Source organism: Cydia amplana, chromosome 27 (assembly GCF_948474715.1).
Source record: "Cydia amplana chromosome 27, ilCydAmpl1.1, whole genome shotgun sequence".
Classification (NCBI taxonomy): domain Eukaryota; kingdom Metazoa; phylum Arthropoda; class Insecta; order Lepidoptera; family Tortricidae; genus Cydia; species Cydia amplana.
In genome coordinates, this window is record NC_086095.1 from 4,952,583 (window position 1) to 4,974,305 (window position 21,723).

Here is a 21,723-nt window from a genome sequence, read left to right on the forward strand (position 1 = left end):
GGAAGGAAAATAAAAATATATTTTCAAAACACAATTACTTTTACTCCAGTCTTATATGCAAATAATAATAAACCGAATTCCACTAAGATAAAGTTAAAAAATGGTTCGATAAAAACAAGAGTAAAAATATGACCACAAATAATATTTTATTAAAATTGCAGTTATTTTGAATCCTAATCTAGATGGCGCTGCAAAGCGCCTAGAAGCCCTAGAAGAATTTCAAGTGTGATTAACCCCCTTATACATAAAACTTAGAATATATCTGTTAAATTTACTCTTTCTACAGGTTGGTCCAAATACTACGTTGACAAAGATTTTTACTAGGGCATATTGTTGATAATTATAACAAACGTTTGCGTTTGTGTATTAAAACTAAAGGAATACAATACATTTTGTTTCAAATACATGACTATGTTTATAAACGACTGACCGATTATGCCAAAATAATAAATAAATTATTAATAAAAAAAATTATCAACGTATTTTGGGCTAACCTAATTCAAGGGTGCGGAAAGAGAAGAGTCGTGGAATGTATGGGGCCCAATACATTCCACGACTCTTCTCTTTCCGCACAGACTCTAATCTAACCCAATGATATTATATAGTATAGATGTATAACTATAGCTAGGTTATATTCATATATAAGGAGCACAAAAAATACTACCGTATTTAATTCTATACTTATCAAGAAATCTGTTATTTTTAATTTATTTTTGCATTCCATTCATGTTTGTCATGCTCGTTAAACAGCAGCCTGTCTCTTTCTTTTTCGGTGTACGGGAGATCGTTAGCACGTTTCGCTTACCCAGGTGCGACTAAAGGTAAATTGTACAAAGTGTTTTCATTCATTATTTCATTCATTCATAACCTATCTTGGGTTATAATATCATTGGGGTTACCTGTCTTTCTTTTCAAATTCTGAATGGTATAAGTATTAACAACACTATCAAAATGATCTTCCTGCTCAGTTTTTAATGGTAATTTGTGCACTTTCATCATATGTCCTCTAAGGGTTTTCAATTGAATATACCCTTTATCACAGAGTTGACATTTGTGTGGCTTAATCCCGGTATGCCTCTGCAAATGTCTGTTTAAGGCATTCTGCTCTGGGTATCTCTTTTCACACAAATGACAAGGATACGGCTTATTATTATGCGCTAGCATATGTTTCTCTATATTAGGCACAGTTCTTTTACACAATTCACACTTTTCCTTAACCACTTCCCCCTTATCGTGAATCTTACTATGTCTAGCTAGCTGTGCTTTTTGTGAGAAATCTTTACCACAGACTGGACACATGTATGGACGATCGCCGGTATGCTCAAATACATGACGATTTAAGGAGTATTTACCAGCGAATTCCTTATCACACAAATGGCATTTAAATGGCTTAGTACCTACGTGTTTCCTATAATGGGAAGCGTATAAACCCCGAGTAGGAAATACTTTGGCACACGTCTTACATTTGTACCCACTTTTCGTGTGCTGTTTTTGGTGAACAGTCAACGCGTCTCTTGAAATGAAAGCGTTATTGCATATTTCGCACTCGTACGGTCTCTCCCCAGTGTGAAACCTCATATGTATCTTCAAATGTTTCATGGCGGAGAATTTTTTGTCACATTCCTGACAGTTGAACAACCTTAACTTCTCATGAACTGCCATAACGTGGTATCTCAAGTTGGTCCTGTCATTGCAACCTACCCCGCATTGCTCGCAAATTAATTTTCTAAAAGTGCCGTCATGTTTTTTCAAATGTATCTTTAGTACTTGCTTACTATGGAATTTTTTCATACATTTTTCACATTGGTAGTAGATTTGTTTAGTGTGTACAGAGTTCACGTGTTCTAGTAGCGACATTTTGGATCCTAGTTTTCTGCCGCAGTGCTCGCAGTGGAATGGTTTTAAGTCGTTATGGTGCAGGCGGTTATGAACTCTGTACCTGTTTTCGTTTTTAAAGTATTCCGGACAGTACATACATTTGTATCCTTTGAGATGCTCTGTATTAATATGTTGGTTGAGTTGGTCCAAGTTCTGATAGTTGGCGCCGCAGGTTTTACAAGAGTAAAGCTCCCCTGTTTCAGTTTTGACGGTGACTACTAAAGATTCCTCTTTTTTGACTTTGGGCTTGGTTTTTGATGATTTACCTGTAAACATGGTATAATAATATACTCCGCCTGGTACTCTCTTCCGACTTGACCTTGACCACGTGACTGACACAAGCCTACGTCATCATGCGACAGCGCTATCTATCTATCTAATCTAATACCTTTAAACGAGCAATTCTTGTTTATTTATTTATTTATTTATATATATATATATTTCGGGGATCTCGGAAACGGCTCTAACGATTTCGATGAAATTTGCTATACGGGGGTTTTCGGGGGCGAAAAATCGATCTAGCTAGGTCTTATCTCTGGGAAAACGCGCATTTGCGAGTTTTTATATGTTTTCCGAGCGAAGCTCGGTCACCCAGATATTACTTGGAGGATATAATTAAACGGAGACGCCATGTCTGTAATTTTCTGTACAAAACAGTCTGCCGATTTTTGCGGGGGAGGGGAACGTCAAATGTATGCGTAACGTAAAAATACCCATGTCAGATAAACGTCAGTCCATACATTGTGTATGACCGTTGGCCACCTATTTTCGACAGAGGGGAAAGCCTGATAATGGCTACTCCGTTTAGTTGTATCCTCCAAGAGATATTATGATAATATGCTATAGCGCTATATAAAGTGGCAATGTTATTGTGACGTAGGCTTGTGTCAGACTGGGAAGAGGAGACCATGTTTTATTAGACTATGCCTGTAAGGAATTTAAATATTAACTTTATGCGTATTTTTTAATTTGCATTGTATTTTGTATTTTCATTAAGTATACATATGTAATTGTCTGCCGGGTGCCGAGGCCAACAGATATGAAATCTGAGAGTTCTTATTTACTTGTCAAGGTATGCATATTGCATACTATATTTCTTTCCGACGGAGCCGGAAAGCGCCAACTTTGTCTAGCGCAGCGGGTTGAAAGTTGACGTTTTCCGCCCGGAGGGCAGAAAATACTATTATAGTACCTACCTTTGACGGATGACTTGTTTCTCTTTCTCGGCTTGCCCTCTATTTTCGGTTTCACGTCTATTGTCAATTCTAAGTGATTGTTGTCAGCTGAAACAAAAAATAAGTACATCACTACATAGTATAAAACAAAGTCGCTTCCCGCTGTCTGCCTGTCCCTATGTATGCATAGATCTTTAAAACTACGCAACGGATTTTGATGAGGTTTTTTTAAATAGATAGAGTGATTCAAGAGGAAGGTTTATGTATAATTTGTTAACCCGTGCGAAGTCGGGACGGGTCGGGTAAAATATAAATACCTGACTCGATGCCAGCCCAGCCGTAAATATATACAGTTACACAATGTAGACTTTTATCGGTTTGCATGAAATAGAGAAAGGTAAAGCAATACATATTGCTGTATGAAATGCCAACTTGCTATAGCAAATTACAGCTTATGTAAACACTGGATTTAAATAAATAATCAGTTAAAAAAATGTAAAAGCTTATAAAAAATACTTACATTCTTTTTCTTTCTTAATATTTTTTACTCGTTTCTTGATAGTGGCGGTGAATTCTGTAAAAAAGACAGAGTTATTTATCACGAAAATTAGAATTATGTGAAATAAGTAATAAGTTAAAATAATATAGTTGAACTACGCGTATAAAAATGAGACTTTTTCTAAAATAAATTTCATTCCATAATTTACAGCATTACAGAATAGAATAGACAATGGAACTAAATAGTCATCCCGTCCCGTCATTTTGGGAGCTTGGGGTCCGCTTGGCAAGTAATCCTAAGAATTGGCGTAGGCACTAATAGTTTTTTTTAATAGCCATTTAACTGAGGTTGTTGGTAAAAAATAATTGTGGCTAGCTTTAAAGTCATTATAAAACTAAAAAGTAAGTATTAACATAGAGTAATACTTGAGTTGATTTCTTTTAAAGTTAATTGCATAATACATGACGTCTGTGTTAGTTTAATTATGAAATAGCTCTAGTTATACCCACCTGAATTTTGACTATCGTCTTTGACTTCAATATCATCACCTGTAATAAGAAAATGTTTAGTAATATGTGTTTTAGGAAATATTATTTGCCAACAAAATAACTCAAAGTGAAAAATGGTTCAGAATAAATTAATAATAAATTATTCGAGTACAATCAAAAAGTACAGTCATCTTTAAATATTTTGCACAACACAGCACACAAAAATATATGATATGACACACGGAGTCTGTCAGTTTTTTTTGCATGCTGCATTATACAAGATACATGTTATAAAATACAAAATTACTTACCAAAATCATTGTTATCGAAGTCATCTGAAACAATTATTAGGAATTATACCGGCACAAATCTTGTTAATATTAGTGTTTAATATGTGAAAAATAAGTCACGCCAAATATGTAACAATTATCAATCAGAATATACGATTATATATTCATGTACATTCTTTTGCTTTTATTAGTTAGTTAGTCAGTTACTAATTTGTTAAAAGCGTTTTTCAATTAAAAGACGTCAAGATCGCGTAGTCTTTTTTCTAATGCTAAAAAAAAACAAACTGTATACCCATAATATGTAGCCTTAGTGACTACTTACTTCTACCTATAAACATTAAACAAATTACATAAATATATTAAAAACGGGTCACTCACGTATTTTAAGTCGAAAAACGCTCGACATGTTTCACTTCGTACTGAGAAGTGTCATCAGGAGCTTGCGTACTTCTCGGTACGAAGTGAAACATGTCGAGCGTTTTTCGACTTAAAATACGTGAGTGACCCGTTTTTAATATATTTAATATGTCTTTGTCTCACGGAAGTTTTGTTATTAAAATTAAACAAATTCTTCTTCTTTGTATATGATAAAAGTAAATGCTACACTTGTTCACTTACCTAAATATTCTGGTTCAGTCTTTATATCATAGTTTGTTTGTGACAACTCATCTGAAAGTAAAATTTAATTTTAAATATATAAAGAAAATTTTCTTAATCAGCAAGGAGCCAAAACCAGGACTCTATAAAAATTGTGCTAGTGTCCAAAAATCCAATAGATTTTAGTATCTTATAACTTTAAACGAGCAATTCTAGTATATTTATTTATTTATATATATATTTTGAGTATCTCGGAAACCACTCTAACGATTTCGAAGAAATTTGCTATATGGGGGTTTTCGGGGGCGAAAAGTCAACCTAGCTAGGTCTAATCTCTGGGAAAACGCGCATTTTTGAGTATTTATATGTTTTCCGAGCAAAGCTCGGTCACCCAGATATTAGGTAATGAATGAGACCTATAGTCAGACCAAGCTCATGTCATCATTAATGTCAAATTTCTATGAAAATATTGTTTATAATGACTCTTTCTCGTCTCCATTTAATTTTTTCTAAAGATAGCAAAGTAGCTTTCTACTTACTTTTGCAATATTCCTCAAACTTTGTCTCACATTCCAGTACTTTCTTCTTAAAGTTGGCAGCACTGCGGAGATGCAGGATGCACGCGTCGCAGATGGAGTAGCTTGCATTCACGGACGGAGGCTTTATCTGAAAACATAAGTACAGTGTAAACTCTATCCCATCAAAAACATTACATGTAAAAAGGTGCAAGTCTTGCAACGCTTTTACTACAAAAAAGGTTTGAGATGTAATGTGAAACCAAGTCAGTTATTTTAATCAGTGCCAGGGGGTGTTAAAACCGTATCAATAAGATATCTTTAATTTGTAATATGTATAATGACTTGGCCATCGCACGGCTGCATAATAACAAAAGGATCATCGTCACCTATTAAAAAAAATTCTAATTGAACATAACGCTAGCGCCAATTGCAGTTTGAGCATTACACATATTTACGAGTACAGCACGAGTTAAGCATTATGTGCGATTGCCAAGTCATTATATGTATTACAAATTAAAGATATCTTATTGATACGATTTTTACACCCCCTGGCACTGATTAAAATAACCGACTTGGTTTCACATTACATCTCAAACCTTTTTTGTAGTAAAAGCGTTGCGAGACTTGCACCTTTTTACATGTAATGTTTTTGATGGGATCTCATCTCTTTTTGTAGGCAGTCCTTCTTTTCGGGTACTCATACCCATACTATGTATACACATATCATAACTAAACATATCTTCATTCATACTCACATCGTACATCGTAGTGTACCTTTACTTTACCTACTACTTGTAGGAACTGCAACAGTAACTTTGTAATATCATATATTTATATGGGATTACAAACTTACTTATGCAGTTCTTAGATCTTTAAAACGTGACTGATATTGCAATATTTTTAGGTTTTTCCTTTATGTGGCCATTAAACCCTAACTCTGTACCAAATTTCAGCTCTCTGAGTTTATGGGAAGTACTAGTTCCATTCTGATGATCATGAGTGAGTGAGTGAGTGTCATAAATGCGAAACTTTGCTTTCGCTTAGCTTCGGAACTCAATTACCTACAGCCTTGAAATTTTGGATTTTAAGTATGTGATTATAGCTTACTGGATGACGAAAATTTCTGCGTTCTGGTCTTATCCAGAGGATCTCAAATAGGGGCCTGAAAATGCGGCGAAATGGTTCCAGTAAAGGATGGTACGGCAGTGTTTGCTTCGCGCTCGACTTGGCGGGGGCACTACCGTGCCCCCAGATATAACGTCACTCGATATAATATAACGACTCACTGCCTATAACGGCGACATTTGTTGGCTATAGTTGCTTTACTTTAATAGTAATTTCTCTCTATATAATGAAAACTCTTTATAGCGTAATATTTCCTAAATATTTGATTTGGTTTGTCTATATACATAAGTTTTTGGCAAAAATTTTGGTATAAGCTTTTATCGCTGACTGTACTTTTCTTACAACAGACAACTAAGACTCATCGAGACAATTCTAAAAACCCCTAACACAATTAGGTTGCGTTGCTTCATTACAGAGTTCCTATGGCCACCTCCTGTCTCCATCATCAGATCAGCTCGATGGTACCATAATATTGCATTGTCACCCGACTTACATGTGTATGCAAATTTTCAGCTTCACTGGTAGTCGGGAAGTGAGTCAAATTTAACTTGTAAGATTCCATTACATAGTTACATACAGGTCGACCTAATAGAAGTGTGTTAAAAATTCAGCATCACGTACATGCCACAGCACAGCTCATTCTCTTGTAAACTCGAAACAGTGCATATCAGTTTTTTTACTTAAAAACCATTTTTTGATACTTTGCCAAGACTTGCAGCACGTCGCATTGACGCAATATCCCTTATAACTTAAGTCATTCACCTAAATAACTAGTGTTTGCTCATTATTAACTACTTACCGTGACTCCCAAGGTCTCGAGTAACATGTTAAGATAATTTTCAGGCCCGTTATCGAAAACATACACTGATCGTAAATCTTTGAAATCGCCGTCTGCATGACAACATCGACAAAGTGCATCTAAACTCCAGATTTCCGTCATTATTAAGCTAATTTAAAGATGAGCCACTTAAAACTTGGATAACACTGTATGAATCGGATATTTTTACTCAATAATAATTCCGTAATTTTCAACAATCCCGACTCACTAGTTTGTTGACAGCACAGTTGTTTGACGTTTTGTACTTTTAAAGATTTGGCGATTGCAACGTCGGATACTTAGATTTTTGCCTTATAAAAGTAGTAACTGGGTTCCATACACAAATAAGGAACCCGACACGTGTATTGGATACTTTATTTTAGGGAAACGTTCACTCCGTAGTCGTAGTTTATTACCGCGTTGTGTCTGCGTTGGACTGAGTAGTTTTCTAATATACTTTCTTTCGTTGTTTTCGACAATTTTTTTTCCTACCTGTGTGCAAAATAATATCATGACAACTCTTTGCCAATATGTTTTTTCAGCCATTGAATGTATTTTTATTGTTGTTAAGTATTAAGTATAACAGCCGAGGCTAGACATGCACATGCATACTTTTAAGTGGAGTCCAGACGAGACAATTTTATATTTCGCCAATCTGATGAAATTTTCCGATTGAATTAGGCCGTGCCCGATTCCCCGATCAAATCAGCAGGTGCGGACACAAAAATGCCAATTTCCGAAGTTAGGAATGAAAATGGTGATTAAATTGTGTACGTGTGGCCGCTAGATGAGATTGGCTTACCCAATAAGTTTGTAAACATTACTGCAGTTTCTAAAGTGGTCAAGCAAGCAATCTATATACAGTTACTAAAGCGGTCTCCATACTAGAAAATTTTCGCTGTTAATCTAAGATGGGCGAATTATTCTGAAATTTTCCTCTAAGGCTTAAGATTAAGGTACTTTGACAATTCAGTTCTCAGTCGTCACTAAACAAATGGCGCCATCTAGTTCGGCAGTCAAGCTTGGATGTTTTTATAAATTAACACAATCAATAACTTTATACTTATACGACTCATATGTACCTGATAGTTGATAGAATTCGTTAGGGAAGGAAAATAAAAATATATTTTCAAAACACAATTACTTTTACTCCAGTCTTATATGCAAATAATAATAAACCGAATTCCACTAAGATAAAGTTAAAAAATGGTTCGATAAAAACAAGAGTAAAAATATGACCACAAATAATATTTTATTGAAATTGCAGTTATTTTGAATCCTAATCTAGATGGCGCTGCAAAGCGCCTAGAAGCCCTAGAAGAATTTCAAGTGTGATTAACCCCCTTATACATAAAACTTAGAATATATCTGTTAAATTTACTCTTTCTACAGGTTGGTCCAAAAACTACGTTGACAAAGATTTTTACTAGGGCATATTGTTGATAATTATAACAAACGTTTGCGTTTGTGTATTAAAACTAAAGGAATACAATACATTTTGTTTCAAATACATACTATGTTTATAAACGACTGACCGATTATGCCAAAATAATAAATAAATTATTAATAAAAAAAATTATCAACGTATTTTGGGCTAACCTAATTCAAGGGTGCGGAAAGAGAAGAGTCGTGGAATGTATGGGGCCCAATACATTTCACGACTCTTCTCTTTCCGCACAGACTCTAATCTAACCCAATGATATTATATAGTATAGATGTATAACTATAGCTAGGTTATATTCATATATAAGGAGCACAAAAAATACTACCGTATTTAATTCTATACTTATCAAGAAATCTGTTATTTTTAATTTATTTTTGCATTCCATTCATGTTTGTCATGCTCGTTAAACAGCAGCCTGTCTCTTTCTTTTTCGGTGTACGGGAGATCGTTAGGACGTTTCGCTTACCCAGGTGCGACAAAAGGTAAATTGTACAAAGTGTTTTCATTCATTATTTCATTCATTCATAACCTATCTTGGGTTATAATATCATTGGGGTTACCTGTCTTTCTTTTCAAATTCTCAATGGTATAAGTATTAACAACACTATCAAAATGATCTTCCTGCTCAGTTTTTAATGGTAATTTGTGCACTTTCATCATATGTCCTCTAAGGGTTTTCAATTGAATATACCCTTTATCACACAGTTGACATTTGTGTGGCTTGATCCCGGTATGCCTCTGCAAATGTCTGTTTAAGGCATTCTGCTCTGGGTATCTCTTTTCACACAAATGACAAGGATACGGCTTATTATTATGCGCTAGCATATGTTTCTCTATATTAGGCACAGTTCTTTTACACAATTCACACTTTTCCTTAACCACTTCCCCCTTATCGTGAATCTTACTATGTCTAGCTAGCTGTGCTTTTTGTGAGAAATCTTTACCACAGACTGGACACATGTATGGACGATCGCCGGTATGCTCAAATACATGACGATTTAAGGAGTATTTACCAGCGAATTCCTTATCACACAAATGGCATTTAAATGGCTTAGTACCTACGTGTTTCCTATAATGGGAAGCGTATAAACCCCGAGTAGGAAATACTTTGGCACACGTCTTACATTTGTACCCACTTTTCGTGTGCTGTTTTTGGTGAACAGTCAACGCGTCTCTTGAAATGAAAGCGTTATTGCATATTTCGCACTCGTACGGTCTCTCCCCAGTGTGAAACCTCATATGTATCTTCAAATGTTTCATGGCGGAGAATTTTTTGTCACATTCCTGACAGTTGAACAACCTTAACTTCTCATGAACTGCCATAACGTGGTATCTCAAGTTGGTCCTGTCATTGCAACCTACCCCGCATTGCTCGCAAATTAATTTTCTAAAAGTGCCGTCATGTTTTTTCAAATGTATCTTTAGTACTTGCTTACTATGGAATTTTTTCATACATTTTTCACATTGGTAGTAGATTTGTTTAGTGTGTACAGAGTTCACGTGTTCTAGTAGCGACATTTTGGATCCCAGTTTTCTGCCGCAGTGCTCGCAGTGGAATGGTTTTAAGTCGTTATGGTGCAGGCGGTTATGAACTCTGTACCTGTTTTCGTTTTTAAAGTATTCCGGACAGTACATACATTTGTATCCTTTGAGATGCTCTGTATTAATATGTTGGTTGAGTTGGTCCAAGTTCTGATAGTTGGCGCCGCAGGTTTTACAAGAGTAAAGCTCCCCTGTTTCAGTTTTGACGGTGACTACTAAAGATTCCTCTTTTTTGACTTTGGGCTTGGTTTTTGATGATTTACCTGTAAACATGGTATAATAATATACTCCGCCTGGTACTCTCTTCCGACTTGACCTTGACCACGTGACTGACACAAGCCTACGTCATCATGCGACAGCGCTATCTATCTATCTAATCTAATACCTTTAAACGAGCAATTCTTGTTTATTTATTTATTTATTTATATATATATATTTCGGGGATCTCGGAAACGGCTCTAACGATTTCGATGAAATTTGCTATACGGGGGTTTTCGGGGGCGAAAAATCGATCTAGCTAGGTCTTATCTCTGGGAAAACGCGCATTTGCGAGTTTTTATATGTTTTCCGAGCGAAGCTCGGTCACCCAGATATTACTTGGAGGATATAATTAAACGGAGACGCCATGTCTGTAATTTTCTGTACAAAACAGTCTGCCGATTTTTGCGGGGGAGGGGAACGTCAAATGTATGCGTAACGTAAAAATACCCATGTCAGATAAACGTCAGTCCATACATTGTGTATGACCGTTGGCCACCTATTTTCGACAGAGGGGAAAGCCTGATAATGGCTACTCCGTTTAGTTGTATCCTCCAAGAGATATTATGATAATATGCTATAGCGCTATATAAAGTGGCAATGTTATTGTGACGTAGGCTTGTGTCAGACTGGGAAGAGGAGACCATGTTTTATTAGACTATGCCTGTAAGGAATTTAAATATTAACTTTATGCGTATTTTTTAATTTGCATTGTATTTTGTATTTTCATTAAGTATACATATGTAATTGTCTGCCGGGTGCCGAGGCCAACAGATATGAAATCTGAGAGTTCTTATTTACTTGTCAAGGTATGCATATTGCATACTATAGTCCGTCAACCAAATCTTGTCAGTAGCAATGTAAAGCAAACTAAAGTAGGGCAACACTCAAAGAGCAGTATTGCGCTAAGAAAAGCAGCAATGTACATCGAACCAACAGTTTTTTTTTCCGCTGAGCGCGCCCTGCGTACGTCAATTCAAATTGTCACTCGCGGTTTATTGAAAAAAATTGAAACATGGACGGACAATTTAAAAGCGATGATAAAACAATGTTAATCAAAATGATGAACAAATTTGAAGATATCAAAAACAACTCCCTATTGTAGTGCTTATATTCTCTTTGTTCCCTATCTATGTCTTCTAAGTTTACTAAAATAAAATCATATCAAAATGCAGATAATTAGATAGTGCATATATTTGTTATTTACAATATAATATGCCACTTGTTAATGTAAATTAGTGTACTGTTCTGGATGAATATGACATACCTGTGTAATTTTTTTGATTGGTATATATTGTACAATATACATATTAAAAATAAAACAACTGATATTTGGGTGTTTATTTAATTTAAAGGTAAATAAGATAAGGGTCACTTTTCGACTTGGTTGCGTTGTACACGTACATAAACCGCCATAGGTAAGTATTGTCTGAAAAGATACTACCTACTACGAACGCCTTATATTGGGCAAGATTTAATCCTGCAACAAACATGTATGGATTAGGTAGATATTGCGAAAGAACGGCGATATAATCAAGGCTCTTAATACTGTTTAAAAGGTTTACCTTTGTAAATAGTCACAACTGATTGCTGAAAATATTAGACATGTGGGCCTATGGACGGTTTCCAGGACACAATTTATGGTCTTGTTGGATAGATTTAGGCATACGTTTTAATTTTATTTATGCCTTTTAACCCTAAAACAAAAAAACTGAACATAATCTTAAAAGTTCGAAAGAGTTCTTCCAATACAAGTATTGGAAGAACTCTTTCGAAGACAAGTCATAACCTCAATTTTTAGTAATGTTTACCATCAACGAGCATGATTGTACATTGTAGGCCCCTTAGCTTTGCTTATTCTTATTTAATGTATTGGTATTTAATGGTGTCAGCAGAAATATCTCTTGAAACAGAAACGATTCAGAATGAAAACCAAATGAAAACAAATAAGGTGACGGCTGTCATTCACGGTCCACATTCCACAGATAAAACACAGATGACACGCGTTTTGGAATTATTTGAACACAGTGTTGCTAACCCGCGATTTTTCAAATTTGCCGCCTTTTACTACTGACAAGATTTGGTTGACGGACTTTATATTTCTTTCCGACGGAGCCGGAAAGCGCCAACTTTGTCTAGCGCAGCGGGTTGAAAGTTGACGTTTTCCGCCCGGAGGGCAGAAAATACTATTATAGTACCTACCTTTGACGGACGACTTGTTTCTCTTTCTCGGCTTGCCCTCTATTTTCGGTTTCACGTCTATTGTCAATTCTAAGTGATTGTTGTCAGCTGAAACAAAAAATAAGTACATCACTACATAGTATAAAACAAAGTCGCTTCCCGCTGTCTGCCTGTCCCTATGTATGCATAGATCTTTAAAACTACGCAACGGATTTTGATGAGGTTTTTTTAAATAGATAGAGTGATTCAAGAGGAAGGTTTATGTATAATTTGTTAACCCGTGCGAAGTCGGGACGGGTCGGGTCGCTAGTGTAAAATATAAATACCTGACTCGATGCCAGCCCAGCCGTAAATATATACAGTTACACAATGTAGACTTTTATCTGTTTGCATGAAATAGAGAAAGGTAAAGCAATACATATTGCTGTATGAAATGCCAACTTGCTATAGCAAATTACAGCTTATGTAAACACTGGATTTAAATAAATAATCAGTTAAAAAAATGTAAAAGCTTATAAAAAATACTTACATTCTTTTTCTTTCTTAATATTTTTTACTCGTTTCTTGATAGTGGCGGTGAATTCTGTAAAAAAGACAGAGTTATTTATCACGAAAATTAGAATTATGAGAAATAAGTAATAAGTTAAAATAATATAGTTGAACTACGCGTATAAAAATGAGACTTTTTCTAAAATAAATTTCATTCCATAATTTACAGCATTACAGAATAGAATAGACAATGGAACTAAATAGTCATCCCGTCCCGTCATTTTGGGAGCTTGGGGTCCGCTTGGCAAGTAATCCTAAGAATTGGCGTAGGCACTAATAGTTTTTTTTAATAGCCATTTAACTGAGGTTGTTGGTAAAAAATAATTGTGGCTAGCTTTAAAGTCATTATAAAACTAAAAAGTAAGTATTAACATAGAGTAATACTTGAGTTGATTTCTTTTAAAGTTAATTGCATAATACATGACGTCTGTGTTAGTTTAATTATGAAATAGCTCTAGTTATACCCACCTGAATTTTGACTATCGTCTTTGACTTCAATATCATCACCTGTAATAAGAAAATGTTTAGTAATATGTGTTTTAGGAAATATTATTTGCCAACAAAATAACTCAAAGTGAAAAATGGTTCAGAATAAATTAATAATAAATTATTCGAGTACAATCAAAAAGTACAGTCATCTTTAAATATTTTGCACAACACAGCACACAAAAATATATGATATGACACACGGAGTCTGTCAGTTTTTTTTGCATGCTGCATTATACAAGATACATGTTATAAAATACAAAATTACTTACCAAAATCATTGTTATCGAAGTCATCTGAAACAATTATTAGGAATTATACCGGCACAAATCTTGTTAATATTAGTGTTTAATATGTGAAAAATAAGTCACGCCAAATATGTAACAATTATCAATCAGAATATACGATTATATATTCATGTACATTCTTTTGCTTTTATTAGTTAGTTAGTCAGTTACTAATTTGTTAAAAGCGTTTTTCAATTAAAAGACGTCAAGATCGCGTAGTCTTTTTTCTAATGCTAAAAAAAAACAAACTGTATACCCATAATATGTAGCCTTAGTGACTACTTACTTCTACCTATAAACATTAAACAAATTACATAAATATATTAAAAACGGGTCACTCACGTATTTTAAGTCGAAAAACGCTCGACATGTTTCACTTCGTACTGAGAAGTGTCATCAGGAGCTTGCGTACTTCTCGGTACGAAGTGAAACATGTCGAGCGTTTTTCGACTTAAAATACGTGAGTGACCCGTTTTTAATATATTTAATATGTCTTTGTCTCACGGAAGTTTTGTTATTAAAATTAAACAAATTCTTCTTCTTTGTATATGATAAAAGTAAATGCTACACTTGTTCACTTACCTAAATATTCTGGTTCAGTCTTTATATCATAGTTTGTTTGTGACAACTCATCTGAAAGTAAAATTTAATTTTAAATATATAAAGAAAATTTTCTTAATCAGCAAGGAGCCAAAACCAGGACTCTATAAAAATTGTGCTAGTGTCCAAAAATCCAATAGATTTTAGTATCTTATAACTTTAAACGAGCAATTCTAGTATATTTATTTATTTATATATATATTTTGAGTATCTCGGAAACCACTCTAACGATTTCGAAGAAATTTGCTATATGGGGGTTTTCGGGGGCAAAAAGTCAACCTAGCTAGGTCTAATCTCTGGGAAAACGCGCATTTTTGATTTATATGTTTTCCGAGCAAAGCTCGGTCACCCAGATATTAGGTAATGAATAAGACCTATAGTCAGACCAAGCTCATGTCATCATTAATGTCAAATTTCTATGAAAATATTGTTTATAATGACACTCCCACATTTTGTTGGTTCAATTTTGTGCTAATTTAGCTTAGACAGTCTCCATTTAATTTTTTCTAAAGATAGCAAATTAGCTTTCTACTTACTTTTGCAATATTCCTCAAACTTTGTCTCACATTCCAGTACTTTTTTCTTAAAGTTGGCAGCACTGCGGAGATGCAGGATGCACGCGTCGCAGATGGAGTAGCTTGCATTCACAGATGGCGGCTTTATCTGAAAACATAAGTACAGTGTAAACTCTATATAACGTCACTCGATATAATATAACGACTCACTGCCTATAACGTCGACATTTGTTGGCTTTAGTTGCTTTACTTTAATAGTAATTTCTCTCTATATAATGAAAACTCTTTATACCGTAATATTTCCTAAATATTTGATTTGGTTTGTCTATATACATAAGTTTTTGGCAAAAATTTCATTTTTGGTACAAGCTTTTATCGCTGACTGTACTTTTCTTACGACAGACAACTAAGACTCATCGAGACAATTCTAAAAACCCCTAACACAATTAGGTTGCGTTGCTTCATTACAGAGTTCCTATGGCCACCTCCTGTCTCCATCATCAGATCAGCTCGATGGTACCATAATATTGCATTGTCACCCGACTTACATGTGTATGCAAATTTTCAGCTTCACTGGTAGTCGGGAAGTGAGTCAAATTTACATAGTTACATACAGGTCGACCTAATAAAAGTGTGTTAAAAATTCAGCATCACGTACATGCCACAGCACAGCTCGTTCTCTTGTAAACTCGAAACAGTGCATATCAGTTTTTTTACTTAAAAACCATTTTTTGATACTTTGCCAAGACTTGCAGCACGTCGCATTGACGCAATATCCCTTATAACTTAAGTAATTCACCTAAATAACTAGTGTTTGCTCATTATTAACTACTTACCGTGACTCCCAAGGTCTCGAGTAACATGTTAAGATAATTTTCAGGCCCATTATCGAAAACATACACTGATCGTAAATCTTTGAAATCGCCGTCTGCATGACAACATCGACAAAGTGCATCTAAACTCCAGATTTCCGTCATTATTAAGCTAATTTAAAGATGAGCCACTTAAAACTTGGATAACACTGTATGAATCGGATATTTTTACTCAATAATAATTCCGTAATTTTCAACAATCCCGACTCACTAGTTTGTTGACAGCACAGTTGTTTGACGTTTTGTACTTTTAAAGATTAGGCGATTGCAACGTCGGATATTTAGATTTTTGCCTTATAAAAGTAGTAACTGGGTTCCATACACAAATAAGGAACCCGACACGTGTATTGGATACTTTATTTTAGGGAAACGTTCACTCCGTAGTCGTAGTTTATTACCGCGTTGTGTCTGCGTTGGACTGAGTAGTTTTCTAATATACTTTCTTTCGTTGTTTTCGACAATTTTTTTCCTACCTGTGTGCAAAATAATATCATGACAACTCTTTGCCAATATGTTTTTTCAGCCATTGAATGTATTTTTATTGTTGTTAAGTATTAAGTATAACAGCCGAGGCTAGACATGCACATGCATACTTTTAAGTGGAGTCCAGACGAGACAATTTTATATTTCGCCAATCTGATGAAATTTTCCGATTGAATTAGGCCGTGCGGACGCAAACGCCAATTTGATTCCCCGATCAAATCAGCAGGTGCGGACACAAAAATGCCAATTTCCGAAGTTAGGAATGAAAATGGTGATTAAAATGGTGTACGTGTGGCCGCTAGATGAGATTGGCTTACGCAATAAGTTTGTAAACATTACTGCAGTTTCGAAAGTGGTCAAGCAAGCAATCTATATACAGTTACTAAAGCGGTCTCCATACTAGAAAATTTTCGCTGTTAATCTAAGATGGGCGAATTATTTTGAAATTTTCCTCTAAGGTATTTTGACAATTCAGTTCTCAGTCGTCACTAAACAAATGGCGCCATCTAGTTCGGCAGTCAAGCTTGGATGTTTTTATAAATTAACACAATCAATAACTTTATACTTATACGACTCATATGTACTGATAGTTGATAGAATTCGTTAGGGAAGGAAAATAAAAATATATTTTCAAAACACAATTACTTTTACTCCAGTCTTATATGCAAATAATAATAAACCGAATTCCACTAAGATAAAGTTAAAAAATGGTTCGTTAAAAACAAGAGTAAAAATATGACCACAAATAATATTTTATTAAAATTGCAGTTATTTTGAATCCTAATCTAGATGGCGCTGCAAAGCGCCTAGAAGCCCTAGAAGAATTTCAAGTGTGATTAACCCCCTTATACATAAAACTTAGAATATATCTGTTAAATTTACTCTTTCTACAGGTTGGTCCAAATACTACGTTGACAAAGATTTTTACTAGGGCATATTGTTGATAATTATAACAAACGTTTGCGTTTGTGTATTAAAACTAAAGGAATACAATACATTTTGTTTCAAATACATGACTATGTTTATAAACGACTGACCGATTATGCCAAAATAATAAATAAATTATTAATAAAAAAAATTATCAACGTATTTTGGGCTAACCTAATTCAAGGGTGCGGAAAGAGAAGAGTCGTGGAATGTATGGGGCCCAATACATTCCACGACTCTTCTCTTTCCGCACAGACTCTAATCTAACCCAATGATATTATATAGTATAGATGTATAACTATAGCTAGGTTATATTCATATATAAGGAGCACAAAAAATACTACCGTATTTAATTCTATACTTATCAAGAAATCTGTTATTTTTAATTTATTTTTGCATTCCATTCATGTTTGTCATGCTCGTTAAACAGCAGCCTGTCTCTTTCTTTTTCGGTGTACGGGAGATCGTTAGGACGTTTCGCTTACCCAGGTGCGACAAAAGGTAAATTGTACAAAGTGTTTTCATTCATTATTTCATTCATTCATAACCTATCTTGGGTTATAATATCATTGGGGTTACCTGTCTTTCTTTTCAAATTCTCAATGGTATAAGTATTAACAACACTATCAAAATGATCTTCCTGCTCAGTTTTTAATGGTAATTTGTGCACTTTCATCATATGTCCTCTAAGGGTTTTCAATTGAATATACCCTTTATCACACAGTTGACATTTGTGTGGCTTGATCCCGGTATGCCTCTGCAAATGTCTGTTTAAGGCATTCTGCTCTGGGTATCTCTTTTCACACAAATGACAAGGATACGGCTTATTATTATGCGCTAGCATATGTTTCTCTATATTAGGCACAGTTCTTTTACACAATTCACACTTTTCCTTAACCACTTCCCCCTTATCGTGAATCTTACTATGTCTAGCTAGCTGTGCTTTTTGTGAGAAATCTTTACCACAGACTGGACACATGTATGGACGATCGCCGGTATGCTCAAATACATGACGATTTAAGGAGTATTTACCAGCGAATTCCTTATCACACAAATGACATTTAAATGGCTTAGTACTTAAGTGTTTCCTGTAATGAGAAGCGTATAAACCTCTAGTAGGGAATACTTTGGCACATGTCTTACATTTGTAACCACCGTTAGTGTGCACCTTTTGGTGAACAGTCAACGCGTCTCTTGAAATGAAAGCGTTATTGCATATTTCGCACTCGTATGGTCTCTCCCCAGTGTGAAACCTCATATGTGTCTTCAAATGTTTCATGGCAGAGAATTTTTTGTCACATTCTTGACAGTTTAACCTTAACTTCTCGTGAACTGCCATAACGTGATATCTCAAGTTGGTCCTGTCATTGCAACCTACCCCACATTGCTCGCAAATAAATTTTCTTAAAGTGCCGTCATGTTTCTTCAAATGTATTTTTAATATTTGCTTAATATGGAATTTTTTCATACATTTATCACATTGGTAGTAGATTTCTTTAGTGTGTACAGAGTTTACGTGATCTAGTAGCGCCATTTTTGATCCCACTTTTCTGCCGCAGTGCTCGCAGTGGAATGGTTTTAAGTCGTTGTGTTGCAGGCGGTTATGAACTCTGTAGCCCCTTTCGCTTTTAAAGTATTCCGGACAGTACATACATTTGTATCCTTTTAGATGCTCTGTATTAATATGTTGGTTGAGTTGGTCCAAGTTCTGATAGTTGGCGCCGCAATTTTTACAAGAGTAAAGCTCCCCTGTTTCCGTTTTGACGGTGACTACTAAAGATTCCTCTTCTTTGACTTTGGGCTTGGTTTTTGATGATTTACCTGTAAGGAATTTAAATATTAACTTAATGCATATTTTTTATTGTGCATCGTATCCTAGCCGACCGGCGAGCGTGTATGAGGAATGTTATGAAAGTAACGGAAGCGAAAGAGGTACGACAGGATCGTAGCAAGTGGAAATCCGTGGTCTCTGCCTACCCCTCCGGAAAATAGGCGTGATTATATGTATGTATGTATGTATTGGCAATGTGCAAAGTCGGTGGAGGGAGAAGTGGCGCTGATCGTCACAAGCACAGGTAATCTTATGGAATGTCTATTAGTACTAGCGGCAGCCGCTTGAACTAATTTTACTCCATAAGATTTAACGTGGAAAGTCCGACAAAATGAGGGCAGCACCAGTCGTGAACCTAGCGAATACAGGGTGGAACATTTCTGGAGACTGAGCGGAAAGGATAGTGTTATTTATGTGATCTACAATCAAGTTGTTATAATCGTAAAGCTGGATTAAATTGTAAAATACAAACATAAAATTAAATATTTTTATAACATAACAAACAGTACAAAATTATTTACATTTTAAATTGACTCATATATGTCATGTTATTCATAGGATCTACTTGCTAGGGCTGAATTTAAACATACAGATTGCACTAATGTTTAACAAACTATCTCAAAGACGGTTAGAAATATTAAATAAATAATATATTAATAATATATTATATTGATTAATAAGCGAAAAATAAAGTACATAAATAGCCTAAACAATTCTCCGTTTGCATAAAAGTCTTCCATTCTGTTCCTCCCGATATGTAATTGTCGGCCGAGGTTAACAAATATGAGATCTGAGTCTTTCTTACATACTATACGAGGTGTGCATACTATTTTTCTTTCCTAGAAAGCGCCATCTTCGTTTAGCGCAGCGGGTTGAAAGTTGACGTTTTCCGCCTGGAGGGCAGAATATACTATTATAGTACCTACCTTTGACGGACGACTTGATTCTCTTTCTCGGCTTGCCCTCTATCTTCGGTTTCACGTCTATTGTCAATTCTAAGTGATTGTTGTCAGCTGAAACACAAAATAAGTAAAAAAAAAACTTTTATTTGCACGAAATAGAGAAAAGTAAAGGTAAAGAATACTCGTATTATTGTATTAAATTCCAACTTGTTATAAGAAATTACAGCTTACGTAAACACTGGAGTTAAATAAATAATCTCGTTAAAAAAAATGTGTAAAATAATACTCACATTCTTTTTCTTTCTTAATATTTTTTACTGGTTTCTTGATAGTTGCGGTGAATTCTGTAAAAAAGACATGGTTATTTACCATGAAAATTAGAATTAAGTGCAATAAGTAATATGTAAAATATAAATAGTTGAACTACCCGTATAAAAATGAAAGTATTTCTAAAATAATTCGATAATTTACAGCATTGCAGAATAGAATAGACAATGGAACTAAATCGTCATCCCGTCCCGTCATTTTGGGAGCCTGAGGTCCGCTTGGCAACAAATCCTAAGAATTGGCGAAGGCACTAATAGTTTTTTCTACTACCCATTTTACTGAGGCTGTTGGTAAAAAGTAATTATGGCTATCTATAAAGTCATTACAAAACTAAAAAGTAAGTACTAACATAGATTAATACTAAAGTTGATTTGTTTAAAGTTTATTGCATAAAACGTGACCCCTATTTTATGTAGTTTATTTTTGAAATAGTTATACCCACCTGAATTTTGACTAATGCCTTGGTCTTCAATATCATCACCTGTAATAAGATTTTTTTTAGTAATATGTGTTTTAGGAAATATTATTAGCCAACAAAATAACTCAAAGTGAAGAATGCTTCAGTAGTATAAGAATAAATTATACGAGCAGAATCAAAAGTACAGTCATATTTAAATATCTTGCACAACACAGCACACAAAAATGTATGATATGACACACGGAGTCTGCAGTTTTTTTTTGCATGCTGCATTATACAAGATACATGTTATAAAATACAAAATTACTTACCAAAATCATTGTTATCAGAGTAATCTGAAACAAATATTTGGAATCATTCTGGCACAAATCTTTAATATATGAAAAATAAGTCACGGCAAATATGTAACAATTATGAATCATATACGATTGTTTACATTCTTTTGCTTTCATAAGTAATAGTTACTGATTTTTAAAAAGCGTTTTTCAATTAAAAGACACGTCAAGATCGCGTAGTCTTTATCTAATGCTAAAAAAAACAAACTATATGTACCCAACAAATGTAGCCTTAGTGACCACCTATAAACAATAATCAAATTCTTCTTCTTCTTTGTATATGATAAAAGTAAATGCTACACTTGTTCACTTACCTAAATATTCTAGTTCAGTCTTTATATCATAGTTTGTTTGTGACAACTCATCTGAAAGTAAAATT

General features: G+C 34.7%; 4 protein-coding genes across 4 annotated transcripts; all 4 read right to left on the bottom strand.

The window, feature by feature from the left end:
• Window positions 1-861: 861 nt before the first annotated feature.
• Window positions 862-4,376, bottom strand: LOC134660419 (zinc finger protein 816-like). Its single transcript, XM_063516159.1, has 5 exons — window positions 4,352-4,376; window positions 4,062-4,100; window positions 3,574-3,627; window positions 3,075-3,161; window positions 862-2,144 (listed from the first exon to the last, which is right to left on the bottom strand). Exon 5 carries the CDS (start codon window positions 1,972-1,974, stop codon window positions 862-864), a length of 1,113 nt encoding a protein of 370 aa, XP_063372229.1. The 5' UTR covers window positions 1,975-2,144; window positions 3,075-3,161; window positions 3,574-3,627; window positions 4,062-4,100; window positions 4,352-4,376.
• Window positions 4,377-4,940: 564 nt separating this feature from the next.
• LOC134660420 (uncharacterized) lies at window positions 4,941-7,511 on the bottom strand. The gene is made up of 3 exons (XM_063516160.1): window positions 7,370-7,511; window positions 5,467-5,593; window positions 4,941-4,999 (listed from the first exon to the last, which is right to left on the bottom strand). The coding sequence occupies exons 1-3, from the start codon at window positions 7,508-7,510 to the stop codon at window positions 4,941-4,943; spliced, it is 327 nt and encodes a 108-aa protein (XP_063372230.1). The 5' UTR covers window position 7,511.
• A 1,842-nt stretch (window positions 7,512-9,353) lies between these two features.
• On the bottom strand, window positions 9,354-16,262 carry LOC134660421 (zinc finger protein 260-like). The gene is made up of 8 exons (XM_063516161.1): window positions 16,086-16,262; window positions 15,271-15,397; window positions 14,717-14,767; window positions 14,120-14,143; window positions 13,830-13,868; window positions 13,342-13,395; window positions 12,834-12,920; window positions 9,354-10,636 (listed from the first exon to the last, which is right to left on the bottom strand). The coding sequence occupies exons 1-8, from the start codon at window positions 16,224-16,226 to the stop codon at window positions 9,354-9,356; spliced, it is 1,806 nt and encodes a 601-aa protein (XP_063372231.1). The 5' UTR covers window positions 16,227-16,262.
• Window positions 16,263-18,072: 1,810 nt separating this feature from the next.
• Window positions 18,073-21,329, bottom strand: LOC134660368 (zinc finger protein 501-like). Its single transcript, XM_063516100.1, has 5 exons — window positions 21,317-21,329; window positions 21,034-21,072; window positions 20,555-20,608; window positions 20,289-20,375; window positions 18,073-19,352 (listed from the first exon to the last, which is right to left on the bottom strand). The coding sequence occupies exons 1-5, from the start codon at window positions 21,327-21,329 to the stop codon at window positions 18,073-18,075; spliced, it is 1,473 nt and encodes a 490-aa protein (XP_063372170.1).
• Between the last annotated feature and the right edge of the window lie 394 nt (window positions 21,330-21,723).